At 44.9% G+C, this 13,349-nt stretch overlaps 1 protein-coding gene across 1 annotated transcript; it reads right to left on the bottom strand.

The window, feature by feature from the left end:
- Positions 1 to 44: 44 nt before the first annotated feature.
- ccdc120a (coiled-coil domain containing 120a) lies at positions 45 to 12,939 on the bottom strand. The gene is made up of 11 exons (XM_037477946.2): positions 12,306 to 12,939; positions 8,701 to 8,838; positions 8,478 to 8,563; positions 7,139 to 7,266; positions 6,872 to 6,985; positions 6,655 to 6,784; positions 6,514 to 6,570; positions 3,798 to 3,891; positions 2,928 to 3,592; positions 2,415 to 2,640; positions 45 to 2,319 (listed from the first exon to the last, which is right to left on the bottom strand). The coding sequence occupies exons 3-11, from the start codon at positions 8,509 to 8,511 to the stop codon at positions 2,238 to 2,240; spliced, it is 1,530 nt and encodes a 509-aa protein (XP_037333843.2). The 5' UTR covers positions 8,512 to 8,563; positions 8,701 to 8,838; positions 12,306 to 12,939; the 3' UTR covers positions 45 to 2,237.
- Positions 12,940 to 13,349: the final 410 nt, after the last annotated feature.

The raw sequence follows: 13,349 nt of genomic DNA, 5'->3' as shown, positions 1-13,349 counted from the left end.
ATGTGATTCCACGGAGTAGGAGTTCATGAAATAAAAACAGAATATTAGATTTTATACTTAACAGTATCATCAAATTATGAATTTATTTACAAGAAGATTTTTCACATTAAAAAGTATAAATAAACCCTAAAAGTTAAGATTGTTACAAAGTGAACCTGAACATATTATGGCAGAATGCATGAGAAGGTTCTGGACCTGAAGAGGCTCAGCAGAGATCTGCACCAGCTCCACAGCGGGTGTGTGTGTCACACACACAAACACGCACACACACACATTTATATATACATTTTGGCAGTAAAGAACTAATACACATCACAAAACAGAATAAATAATCAATCATTAACACTTCAATGGGTCATTGAAGTCTTCCTGATACCATCAAACACTTTTGAAATTGCGTTTCATTAATATTGAGTTCAGGTATCATTGTATAAAAGAGTTCCCTAAAGATCATTAGAAAACAGGCTGAGTGCAGTCGATCAATAAACAAATCGATCGACTCTGTGACGTCATCGTCTGATAGTCGCTGCAAAGGTTCAGAGCACATCATGGACACCCTGGTCCTCTTATTGCTCTCAGACCCGTTCACACCTGGTAACATTATTACAGACCGCCTCCTGCCGTGGTGTCTTCTGGGTAACAGGAAGTTTTGTTCATTGGGGGATGTTTCAAGCTCAATCCGCAGCTGGATAACGGATCAATTAGGACTGTTAACACCAGGTGTGAACAGACCTCAGAACTGATCACATTATTGGATTGGATGTTACCGGTGATACGTTGTTGTTGCTGCTATAGAACTCACCAGGGGTCCGTTTGAAGAAGCAGGTTCAGTGTAAACTCAGAGTTTGTTCACCCTGAGATGAGGAAAACTCTGGTTGTCTGTTTCAGAAAGAGAAGTAACTAAAGCTCAGGGTCAGTCGCTATGGTAACTGAGCCTGTGAACCTCACCTGATTCTTTCACAGACTCCTCCCCCTGACAGCAGCCAGCCAATGACACAGCGCACTTTCATTTCCTCATTCATTCATCCTCTGAATCAGTTTCCACAAAATAAGATCCTGTTACGTTAAAGACTAAAGTGTCTTCTGCAACATGGATGTCCTTTTCTGGACGATCCTGTTGATCAAGAAGCGGTTTTACTTCTCAGGGTGTTAAACGTTGGAGAGAATATTGAGCCCTGATTAGATTTATTGTCATTTCCAGATAAATACTTGTTTGAACGGTATCATTTTTCTTCACAGTCCATCAAATATGTCCATAACCTCACTGTCCTCATATAACTAACGTCCCCCAAGTTCAATACCATTGGACCAGTTGTATTCTAGTGGTTAAATATGAGCATGGTATGTATTTCCAGCCTGTGAGTAGTGCGTTCTAACAGAGTGAATTAATTTTATCATTCGTTTTTTCTCTGTCTGTTGCTGCAGTAGCGTGTTGCTTTGTTTCTAATCACGGTTCAAACTCCGTACTCTTGCATTAATATTTACACCTCAATAGGGGTGACGTACGACAGATGGTTTGTGGTCGTTGCCATGGTAACTTGTTGTATCACGACTCCATTCATGCTGCCTTCAGTGCACGCGCTCAACTCTGAATCAAACTACTCTGAACCGACTCTAAACAGCTGATCTGAAACCCAAAACTCAGAGTTTGTTGAACCTCCTTCTTGAAACGGACCCCTGGTGTAATCCTGTTGTTGTTGCTGATGTTATGTTGTTGTTGTTGTTGTTGTTGTTACTGTTGTTATTACTGTTTTTGAATTTCTACCCTTATACCCTGTGCTCAAACTAAGAATACCGGAAGAGTCTCAGCTGCTGGTTCCTGCCTGATTCACCTGAGGTCACCTGATCCGATCCCTTACACCTCATCAAAAGGTCTGCTGGTTTGAGCTGGTAAATATCGGTCCGTTGTCAGTCAAAAGTTCATATAAATCTGTTTGTTTTCCTGATTGTCTGAGCGAATAACAGATTGAAGACATCTTAGAAAATGTTTTAAAAAATACCTGTAGTTTACTCTTTTGCATCTTTTTTTTAACCTAGAAACCCTTTTGCGGTTTGAGCACCTGGAATGCCATCATGAGGACAAATTGCAGCCTCTCTCAGGACAGTGACATTGTCACCCTTCCTTGTGACCTCATGGGAGGCGGGGTTTCAGCTGAATTAAGAGGAGCTGGTCCCAGGATTGGTCCCAGGATTGGCCCAAGTTAGTGTGTCAGCTCGCGTCCTGATTGGGAGCTGAGTTAAACCAGAGTTCCAGGTGACGGCTGGTCTTCCTGTGTGTGGGGAGGGAAGGAGTTGTGGTAGAGAGGGGCCTCCATAGACCTGAGAGAGAGAGAGAGAGAGAAGAAGAGAGAGAATCAGCTGGTCGGGTGTTCTCACAGCTGGAGGGGTACCTGTGCAGGTGAGGCGACTCCTACCTGCCCTGGAGTGGCTGTCCGTGGAACGTGGAAGAATGCGCCATAGTGTGATGTTGACTCTTCTCCGTCCAATAGGTGGACTGCTGGAATACAGCCTGATTCCTCAGGTTGCTCTGCAGAGCTCCTCCTCCTCCAACCTGATCGATGGCCCCTGCACTCATCTTTCCGTTAGCGAGGTTTTTGTGAGCGGAGCCTTTTGTGTTCCTCAGGTACCAGTCCCTTAGACCTGTTAATCACACACACCCCGTGGATTAACAGATAACCTCCACCTTGACGTTTTCTTAGGTCAACCCTTGAGTTCAGTTAACTGTAAAGATCAATAAACTCATTTGGCTTACACATCAGAAAAATTATTACATATTTTTTCGTTGATTGTGGACTGCTTCATGGTGGATAATTGGTTTATGGTGGACTAGTTAATGATGGACTGGTTTATCGTGGACTGGTTTGTAGTGGACTGTTTTCTTTCAGGTGTTTCTTAGCTCTGATGGAGCAGCATTGGATGGTGCCTACCTTCCAGGGCAAGGGTCTTGTGGAGGCTCCTGGTGGTCTCTTCCAGCTGTACGTCCTGAACAGGGGGCAGCTGTGGTGGCCGGGGGGGCAGCAGGTAGGGGTGGGGGTCTGGCTGAATAGCAGACAGAGGAAAATCCTGGGTATCTGCCTGACCCTTCTGCAATGGTAGGAAGGGGCCGCAGGACTTGGTTCGTGTCACCCTGACCCGGCGCTGGTCCCCCAGGTGGGTGCGGTAGGTGGGGGGGTCTTCTAGAGGCTGTTGCGAGGAGTAACCATTGAAGAGCAGCTGGTAGTTGCATGGGATTAGATGCTGGCTGTTGGGCTGCAGCTGCCTTTGTTTTCCCCACACATAGTCTAGCAGGACCTCGCTGTACCCCCCTCCTCTCCACCGGCCCACCTCTGTACGCTCCGTGAGCCCGTTGCTGGTAATCACCCTTGTTGGTCTCTCCGGCAGTGTCTCTCCGCTGACCATCAAACCACTGTCCTCGAGGGGGTTGATGCGATCTAGGTGGCCGTCTGAGCTGTTGCTATGACAAGCTGCGTTGAACCGGACCCCGCCTGTATTAGAGGGTCCAGAGGAGGAGTCCCAAGAGCGCGGGGGTGGAGTAGGAAGATGGGATGGATGCAGGGGCTTATAAGTCTGAAGAGTCTCTGGATGGTCAGTCCTGAAAGAGAACAGGAACAGAATGGTGTAAGATACCTGCTGACAGTTAGCTAAATGTTGACAACGAAATGCTGAGAATTATCTAAACACTGACAGTCAGATAGTGTTAATAAATAACGGTAGAAACAGGGTCTGTCTGTGTGTGTGTGTGTGTGTGTGTGTGTGTGTGTGTGTGTGTGTGTCTGTGTGTGTGTGTGTGTGAGCACCTGATGTGCAGAGCGTTTCTGGTAGTTTTGTTCTGGAAGAAAACTTTAACTGGAGAACCAGAGGAGACGAGGAGAGGAGCAGACACACTGTCATCTGAGAGACAGAGATGGATAGAGATTTTTTATTTGATCTTTTCTTCTCTTTGTTCAGTTTGAATGAAAAACGTTTACAGATTTACTGCTCATAAAAATGCGAAGAAACAACAGAAATCTCAAGTGGAGAGATTTACACATTTGTACACACGTGACATCCTCTGTCCAAAAACCCTTGCATTGGCATAGGAAAAACTCCCCAAAAAATGAAAACCCCTCGATGGAGAAAAAGGGAAGGAATCTTAGTGAGAACCCCAGAGGAGGTTCTTTTGGGATGGACAGACTAAACTGCAGGTACCGCTAACAGTTCAATGGCTAGAGTACAGCTGTCCAGAGATAGGTCACCCCTGTCTGACGCCTCTCTGGATCTGAACTGGACCTCTCAATGTGTCCCCCACCTTCACCAGAGAAGTGGTCTCCCTATACGTCACACTCAACAGTGGTACGAACCCTTCACCAAAACTAAAAGCTGTGGAAAAAATAATACCATCTTTAATTGCTTATTTGGGGTCGGGTCGCAACAGCTCTAGCAGGGGACCTGAACTTCCATTTCCCGGGCCACATCTACCAGCTCTGATTGGGGGATCCCAAGGCGTCCCCAGGCCAGTGCAGAGATATAATCTCTCCACCTAGTCTTGGGTCTTCCCCGGGGCCTCTTCCCAGCTGGCTGTGCCTGGAATACCTCCCTAGGGAGGCACTGAAGTGGCATCCTTATCAGATGCCCAAACCACCTCAATTGACTCCTTTCAATCCAAAAGGAGCAGCGTCTCATTCAACCATTTTGGCCGCTTGTAAATTAAATGGTTCTTACGGTTATGATCTATCCTTCATGACTATAGGTGAAGGTAGGAACGAAGATTGACCGGTAGATCGAGAGCTTTACCTTCTGGCTCAGCTTTGTTTTCGGTAAAGCGAGTACAATACCGCCGCCGCCGCTCGAATGTTCCGGCCAACCTCACACTCCATCTTCCCCTCACTCGTGAATAAGACCCCGAGGTACTGGAACTTATTCACTCAGAGTAGGCAATCCATTGGTTTCCTGCTGAGGACTGCATGGCCTCAGATTTAGAGGTGCTAATCTTCATCCCAACCGCTTCACACTCAGCTACACACTGCTCCAGTGAGAGTTGGAGGTCACAGACAGAAGATGTCATCAGGACAACATCATCTGTAAAAAGCAGCCCCCCAAACTGTAGACTCTCCCCCCGACTCTGCTTCGATATCCTTTCCATGAAAACCACAAACAGGATTGGTGACAAAGCGCAGCCCTGGCGAGGGCCAACCACTACCGGAAAGGCCTCCGACTTGTACAGGGATTGGATACCCTTGTAATTGGCACACACTCTCAGGTCCCCCTTTTTAAAGAGAGGTACCACCACCCCGGTCTGGAACTCTTTTGGCACTGTCCCAGACTTCCATGCAATGTAGACGTTCTGTAGGCGTGTCATCCAAGACAGTCCCCCAAAACACATTGCTTTCAATATCTCCGGGGCTTTGCCACTGCGGAGTTCTTTGACCACGTCAGTGACCCTCACCAGGCAAATTGACGATGATCCCTCCTCCACCGCCGGCTCTGCCTCTACCAAAGAGGGCGGTAGTAGTTGGATTCAGGAGTTCCTCAAAGTGTTCCATCCACCGCCCGATAACCTCCTCAGTTGCGGTCAACAGGGTCCCATCCTTACTCTACACAGCTTGAATGGTTCCCCCTCCTGATGGTCTTCCAGAAGCACTTTGTTGCGACCGAAAGTCCTTCTCCATAGTTACCCCGAACTCCTCCCACACTCCCATTGACTCCATCACGGCAGAGGCTGCTGCTCTTTGAGCCTGTCGGTACACTGCAACTGCCTCTGAAGTCTCACCGGATATCATAACCCGGAAGGACTTCTTCAGTCCAACGGCTTCCCTGACCACCGGTGTCCACCACAGGGTTCGATGGTAACACCATGAGGCCACAAATCACTGCCGCAGCTTCAGTAATGGAAGTTTTCAACAATGTTCCCTACCTCTACAGGAATGTGCGAGAAGCTCCGCTGGAGTTTTGAGTTGAAAATCTTTTGGACCGGGGTCTCCTCCAGACGTTCCCGGTTCATCTGCACTACGTGCTCGTGTTTACCAGGTCTGTTTAGAGTCTTCCCCCATCCTGGCGCCAAATGGGGGCCAAATGGTTATAGGGTTATAGGGACACACAAACCTCTCCACCACGATAAGGTGATGGTTCCCCAGAGAATTGATGATCCACCCTATCAAAAGCCTTCTGCTGATCTAATACCAAAATCAATATTACACAATATACAAAGTCCCTCAAAGACACACGTTGTCAATGATGGATCTGTCCAGGCGCAGTAAGATATGTGGTCAGATCAGTCTCAATAATTGCAAATGCACAGAGATGCAAACAAAAAGATTCACAAATGCGCATAGAACAATACACACAAATATTCAATTTAAAAATGCACACAGAATGATTTACAAATACATTCCAATGTACACATATATGTATATTTGTTTGTAGCTAATCAGATGTCGCCCTCATTTTCAACCAATCACATGAGCGATCTCTCTTCATATTTATTTATGTATAATTCTCCTAATTGAACTTTGATTTATTGATGTGACTTTTTACCGTTTTCTAGACCTGTAGAGTCTGAAGTGGAGCTGCTCTCTGACCTCACTGTGTCATCTGGAAACACACACATACACAGTCAGATTCCTCATCATCCTGAAAACACATCTATTGCCAACGGTGTGTGTGTAGGTGTGTTACCTGTGTGGCAGCCTCGGTGTACTGTTCTTTTGCCGTGGTGTGTGTGTGTGTTGTGTTCAGGGTCGCTGTGTTTCCGCAAAGCTCCACTGAACAAAGTTTTCTTGGACTTTGAACGCTGAGAGTATTCCTCCTGAAAACACACATGTAGGTGAGTATCTATACAAGGTAGCAGATCGCTATTCAGGATGGATATGAATCATAAGGTCACATTACCCACCTCTGTTTGGCACTTCCTGTTTGCTTGTCGGGAAGTTCCACGTCTCCGTGGTACAGAGGGGGGTTTCTCCCCCGCCTCCAGGGGGAAGTCACTGGGCAGCGCACCCGTCAGCTCCTAAACAATAACAACACAGCAGATGTGACATCATAGAGACAATGAGCTCATGACTGTGTGACCCGGGTCAGTCCAGAACCAAGTCAGATCTGATACACCCTACCCTGACAAGCTCTTATCCCTGTAGGAGGGAGGGGTGCATTTATGACTCACCGCCTCCTGCAGACAGACGCGTTTCAACTCAGCCACTCGAGTGCTCAGCAGCGCCTGCAGGCCCCGTCTCCGCTCCTGCAGCTCTGCCATTCGCTCCTTGTACTTCCTGTCTGGACAGGTGGAAGGGTCTGCTCACACACACACACACACACACACACACACACTGTAGCTGGGTCTCAAAGTCGCTAACTGACATATGCATCCTTAAGGATGCATATGTCAGTTCTGTTGCGACTCGGCTGCGACTCGTCTGTCCCGTCCCGTCGGCTTCTCGCGGTCGAGAGCCGATGTGGAGGACACATCAAATCTATCCTTTGCGGCCCAGCATATCCCAGCATGCAGTGCGGGCCGACGAGGATTTAATTTTATTCAGGACGGATGCGGGTGATCAGTGCGGAAGAGTAATAGAATTCACTCGAATATCAACCGATATGAATGTTATAATATAATATATAACATATATCACATATCACATATATCACATCTTAGCTTATGAAATCTATGAACCTGAACCCTCCTGGGTCCATGTTCTTATGAACATCAATGTACCAACACACATTTAAACAAACACACGAGCAGCTCGTCTGTAGTTATTATTGAAAAGTCACTTTAATGCCTTAAGTTTCACACTTTAGAGGCTGACTAATATCTTCTTGAGGCTGAGACGTTTTATATATAGTTTATACTTCATATTATGAACAGAAATGGATCAAAGTGAGCTCAAGCAGAGCTTATGAACCTAAAAGAACAAAGAATAAAGAAACTGAACTTGCGTTTTCCTTTTGTTGTGTGATTATAAACTAACTTTACAGTTAGTTGTGTTTTATGGAGCAGGAGGAAGCATCAAGCTGAAAGTGAACCATGTGTGTTGACGTTAAGCTGCTGTACCGTGGACATATTCTGTAATATCTTACAAGTAAGAAGTTACAGTTAAAATAGCTTGTATCCTATGCAACTTGCAAACAAGTTAATAAATGTGTTTGCTGTTGTGGTTTTTGTGGAAAACAACTTTGGCTTTTTGGCTTAACTGATTTAATTTCAATTTAAAATGAGCAAAACAAGTCCTTCTCTCGGCCTGAAAAATATCCTGCTCCAGAGGAGAAGCATATCTTTTTAGATAGATTACCTTCTATATCTATATTTTATAAGTTATTGGGGTTCTAAGTGCAGCAGGTTGCCCGCTCGGTTCAGCCTGTGCGGTGTTGAAGGACTCAGCCCACGTAGACCAGAAGGCTGCTGAAGGTTGGAGGCTACAAGGATGCAGCCAATTGAGACACAGCTTGTAACACCTTTTCTCATTAACACACTTCAACACCAAGTTGCTTCTATCTTTTCTCACCAGGTGTGGAGATGAATTGACCTTTGACCTCCATGGCTGGTGTTTCCCATGTGATCCCGCCCTCTCCCACTGCCACACTCAATCACCTGCAGAGCACAATCAATTCAACACAAACGTTGTCTTCATAATGTTGGACAGTCACTGTGGAGGAAACACATTCAAGCTTGCTGCAGAAGACTTCAGTCAATCAATCAATCAATCAATCAATCAATCAGTAGGTCACCTGGGTTCATAAGAGCTCCAGTACTTCACTCCATTGGCCATCCAACAGCCTGGACCCCAAGCACAGGACGCCTGGGGCTAGCTGCTACGTGTTAGCTGCAGTTTGGCCTCTCTAGGGAGAGTCTTCAGGAGCTTTGACCTGAAGAAACAACGAAAGAAGGAGAGAAGTCCAAAAAAATCTGACAAAGAGACATGCAGAAAGAAGGACAGACAGACAGAAGACATGTTTATGGATTAAAGAAAAGAAAAGAGGAGGCGTAAAGAGGAGGTTCCACAGTGTGACAATAACGTAAAGAGGAGGTTCCACAGTGTGACAATAACATAAAGAGGAGGTTCCACAGTGTTTCCAACGTAAAGAGGAGGTTCCACAGTATGATGACGACGTAAAGAGGAGGTTCCACAGTATGATGACGACGTAAGGAGGAGGTTCCACAGTGTGACAATAACATAAAGAGTAGGTTCCACAGTGTGATGACGACGTAAAGAGGAGGTTCCACAGTGTGACCGACGTAAAGAGGAGGTTCAATGGTGTGATGGCGACGTAAAGAGGAGGTTCAATGGTGTGATGGCGACGTAAAGAGGAGGTTCAACGTTGTGATGACGACGTAAAGAGGAGGTTCCACTGTGACCGACGTAGAGAGGAGGTTCCGCAGTGTGATGACGACGTAAAGAGGAGGTTCAGCGGTGTAATGACGACGTAAAGAGGAAGTTCCACTGTGTGATGACGACGTAAAGAGGAGGTTCCACAGTGTGACCGACGTAGAGAGGCGGTTCCGCAGTGTGATGACGACGTAAAGAGGAGGTTCCGCAGTGTGATGACGACGTAAAGAGGAGGTTCCACAGTGTGACCGACGTAAAGAGGAGGTTCCACAGTGTGACCGACGTAAAGAGGAGGTTCCGCAGTGTGATGATGACGTAAAGAGGAGGTTCCACTGTGTGATGATGACATAAAGAAAAGGTTCCACAGTGTAATGACAACATAAAGAGGAGGTTCCACGGTGTGATGGCGACGTAAAGAGGAGGTTCCACAGTGTGACCGACGTAAAGAGTAGGTTCCGCAGTGTGATGACGACGTAAAGAGGAGGTTCAACGGTGTGATGACGACATAAAGAGGAGGTTCCACAGTGTAATGACAACATAAAGAGGAGGTTCCACGGTGTGATGGCGACGTAAAGAGGAGGTTCCACAGTGTGACCGACGTAAAAAGGAGGTTCCGCAGTGTGACCGACATAAAAAGGAGGTACCGCAGTGTGATGACGACGTAAAGAGGAGGTTCCACGGTGTGATGACGACATAAAGAGGAGGTTCAACGGTGTGATGATGACGTAGAGGAGGTTCCACAGTGTGATGACGACGTAAAGAGGAGGTTCCACGGTTTGATGACGACATAAAGAGGAGGTTCCACGGTTTGATGACGACATAAAGAGGAGGTTCCACAGTGTGACCCACGTAAAGAGGAGGTTCCGCAGTGTGATGACGACATAAAGAGGAGGTTTCACGGTGTGATGACGACGTAAAGAGGAGGTTCCACGGTGTGATGACGACATAAAGAAATTAGGGGTTGGGTGTCTTGCTCAAGGACACTTCGACATGGCTCATGGGGGCAGCCAGCATTCAAGCCACCGACCTTGTGGTTCCCAGCACTCCCTTTCTACTCTATGCGCCACCATCGCCTTATACATGTCACTGATGGAAAGGTGTGTACTGCAGATCCTGTTATCCGTGTGTGGATGATATCATGTTTAATTAAATAGCTTTCAGTGGACTGACAAAAAAAGTGATACATTTAATATTTTCTATTTAGTCTAAATGTGAATGATATTTGCATACAAATGTGATAGAAACACACAGATAACACAGGAAGAATGAGTGTGTGTCTGAGAATGTGTGTGTGTGGGGGATAAATGTAGGTCAGGCAACCAATTCTCGCATGGCAACAATGTAGAAAATCCCAACTCTGAATACTAAAATCTGATTGGTTGAGAACTCCAGCCAGGGAGCCAATAACCTTTTAACCCACGGCCCTTCAGTGTGGTGTGTAATAGGTAGAATCCGTCAACTGGGTGACATCACACATACAGCTGCTGAGTGGGCACAGACAGAACTAACCCTTGAATAAAAAGAGTTAAAAACAAGTCCCAGAGTGCATTGGTGTAGGAGCCATCGAATGAGAGAGCTTCAGACTCTGTTGCCGGGCAGCAGCTTCTGATTATGATGTAACAATGACATCACTCCTCTGGATGGAGTTGTCTCCATAGCAACAGAAGCTGAGGCACATGGGTAAAGTAGTGTTATTTTATTACATATACACTTAACTATATATAGTTAAGTGTATATGCACACACATATAGACTTCAACTCTAACCTTAAGTATGTATAGACATATAGACATTTCAACTTCAACATAAAGTAGCCTTTATACGCTCAGTGTACTTCAACATGAGGTATGATGTATATACATAAATACATATATACACATATATAAACATGAATTGTATGTATTGTATCAATTTTTATGCACAAAGCATAAAATTGATGATTTAACATGAAGTACATATACTTTCATTTTGACATTAGAAAAATGTATTTAAACCTAAAAATGAACAATACTATTCTTTTATGGTGGAGAATACTCAACCATAGTAGATATATACAATTAACTTGAGTTATGCAGATTTATACATCTATATATCAGTGATTATCAATATATATAAAACGTATATGCTAATGTACTTTTCAGTTTATGTTGCTGTTGGACATGAGCCGGTTCCAATCAGAACCAACCACAATGCATGCTGGGTATATTTGTATCCTACTTAATCAACAAGTTGTCATCAATGACCTCATCAGATAGAAATACCTGACTGTGCCCAGATCAGAGAGATGATTGGCTCTCTGAAGTGTTTTTATAATAGTAATATAATAACAACAATAACAATAAAGCGTATTTGTCAAAACGAGCAGTAAAGTGTTTCACAGATACACATTTTCACGTAAACATATATGAAAAACAAATATAGGGACGAATCTGAACTGTGAAACTTCATGTAGCCGATAGATCTAACCGGAAGTGACCGTTTATGACTTCCTGTTTGTTGCCTGCTCTTTACAGGTGAGAAGCAGACAAGTGTCTTATAATCGATTTATCGTGTCGTCACTGGTGACTTCCTGTTTTGTCAATGTGACGGTAGTCAGGTAAACAAGTAACGTCGGACTGATAAACACCGCGCCGTCTCTTCAAAATAAGTGCAGACAGTGGCACGTGGCGCTGGGTGTGGACATCCCATAATAACAACACGACTGAACAACGTGTTTCACCGCAAAGGAGCGTCAGAACCGCAGATCGATTGGAGGTATCGGTGGTGTTGACTCATCTGGTTACAACCTGAGAGGCATTCAACAGGAGCTCGTGATAGCTGGGGGACACCACACCTTTATGACGTCACCGTGGAACCATGCCGCCTTAGCGTGACCCACTCCTCCAGGGAGACTGGCTCGAGAAGGAGCTCCTATCTGGCCGTCCTCCGCCGGGGATCGTGACCCACAACCCAGTCTCCAGCCCGGGACCTGCCGCCCGCCCGCCCTCCGCTCCGCTGATAGTCTCACCTCAGGTGGGATCGATCAATCGATCGAATTACTGTCGCCACGCGCAGCCGCTCCGATCCGGGATCAGAAGAGCCGATCGGCGCGGCCGCCCCGATGATCGATCATCGCAGATCGATGCTGTGATCGGATGAAGGACCCTTGCTCTTCATCTTCCTTCTCCTCCTCTTCCTCCTCATCGATAAAGCAGCAGGCTGAATGAGCATCCGCTCCATCAGCACCGCGAGGCGCGCTCACAACGATTCGGGAATGCGCACGTCCATGCGCGCGCAGACTCGCATGCGTTGACGGATCTAACATCAATAATCAATGTGGGTTATTTGAAATGAAATAATCGAACCATTTGTCTTCCTGTGTCATCATTTTGAAATGTTTGGACTTTAAATTCATAAACTGAGTACATTAATGTCCTGATCCGTTTCAACGTAAAATTTTAATGGTGCTAGATTGAGAATAATACAATATTATACAATATGTGTCCCTACTCAGATGGTTTAAACCCATTCATATTACATTTGCTATTATGATTAATATTCTCATGTAGTAATTGTATTAGTACTATGAAGATCATCATCATATTTTCTATTATGATTATTAGTAATAAATAAATAAATAAATATACATATATATATATATATATCTTAAAACTAACTAAATTAAATATTGGTTAGAGGGCCTATTCTAATTCTTACTTACTTTTATCTTACAATTTTTTTATTGTTGTGGATGTGATGCTTATTGCTATGTAGCACTTTGAGATTTAAAAAAAAAGTAAAGTGGAATATAAATGACGTTTATTATTATTATTTATTAATATTCTGATTCATATTATTTTCACTTACTTGTGTTAAGATTATTATGATTAGAAATTGTATCAGTCACTGGGCTATATTATTATTATCAGTTACTGTATCATTAACAGAATAATTTGGACTTCACTCAGCTCAGGTTAAAAAAAACCTATTCCTGCCTAGAATAAATGTCACCATGGCAACAAGCATGTCATCAACAGAAGAGCAAATGACAAAACAGTTGTAGAAAAAGAAA

This window comes from Pungitius pungitius, chromosome 1, assembly GCF_949316345.1.
Source record: "Pungitius pungitius chromosome 1, fPunPun2.1, whole genome shotgun sequence".
Taxonomy (NCBI): Eukaryota; Metazoa; Chordata; class Actinopteri; order Perciformes; family Gasterosteidae; genus Pungitius; species Pungitius pungitius.
This window is presented reverse-complemented; position numbering and strand designations above follow the sequence as displayed.

Coding starts and splice junctions, on each gene's coding strand:
- ccdc120a (XM_037477946.2), bottom strand. CDS start 8,511: ATGGAGGTCAAAGGTCAATTCATCTCCACACCTG. Junction 7,267..8,477: donor TCAATTCATCTCCACACCTG/GTGAGAAAAGAT, acceptor GTGTGTGAGCAG/ACCCTTCCACCTGTCCAGAC. Junction 3,892..6,513: donor CTCTACAGGTCTAGAAAACG/GTAAAAAGTCAC, acceptor TCTGTCTCTCAG/ATGACAGTGTGTCTGCTCCT.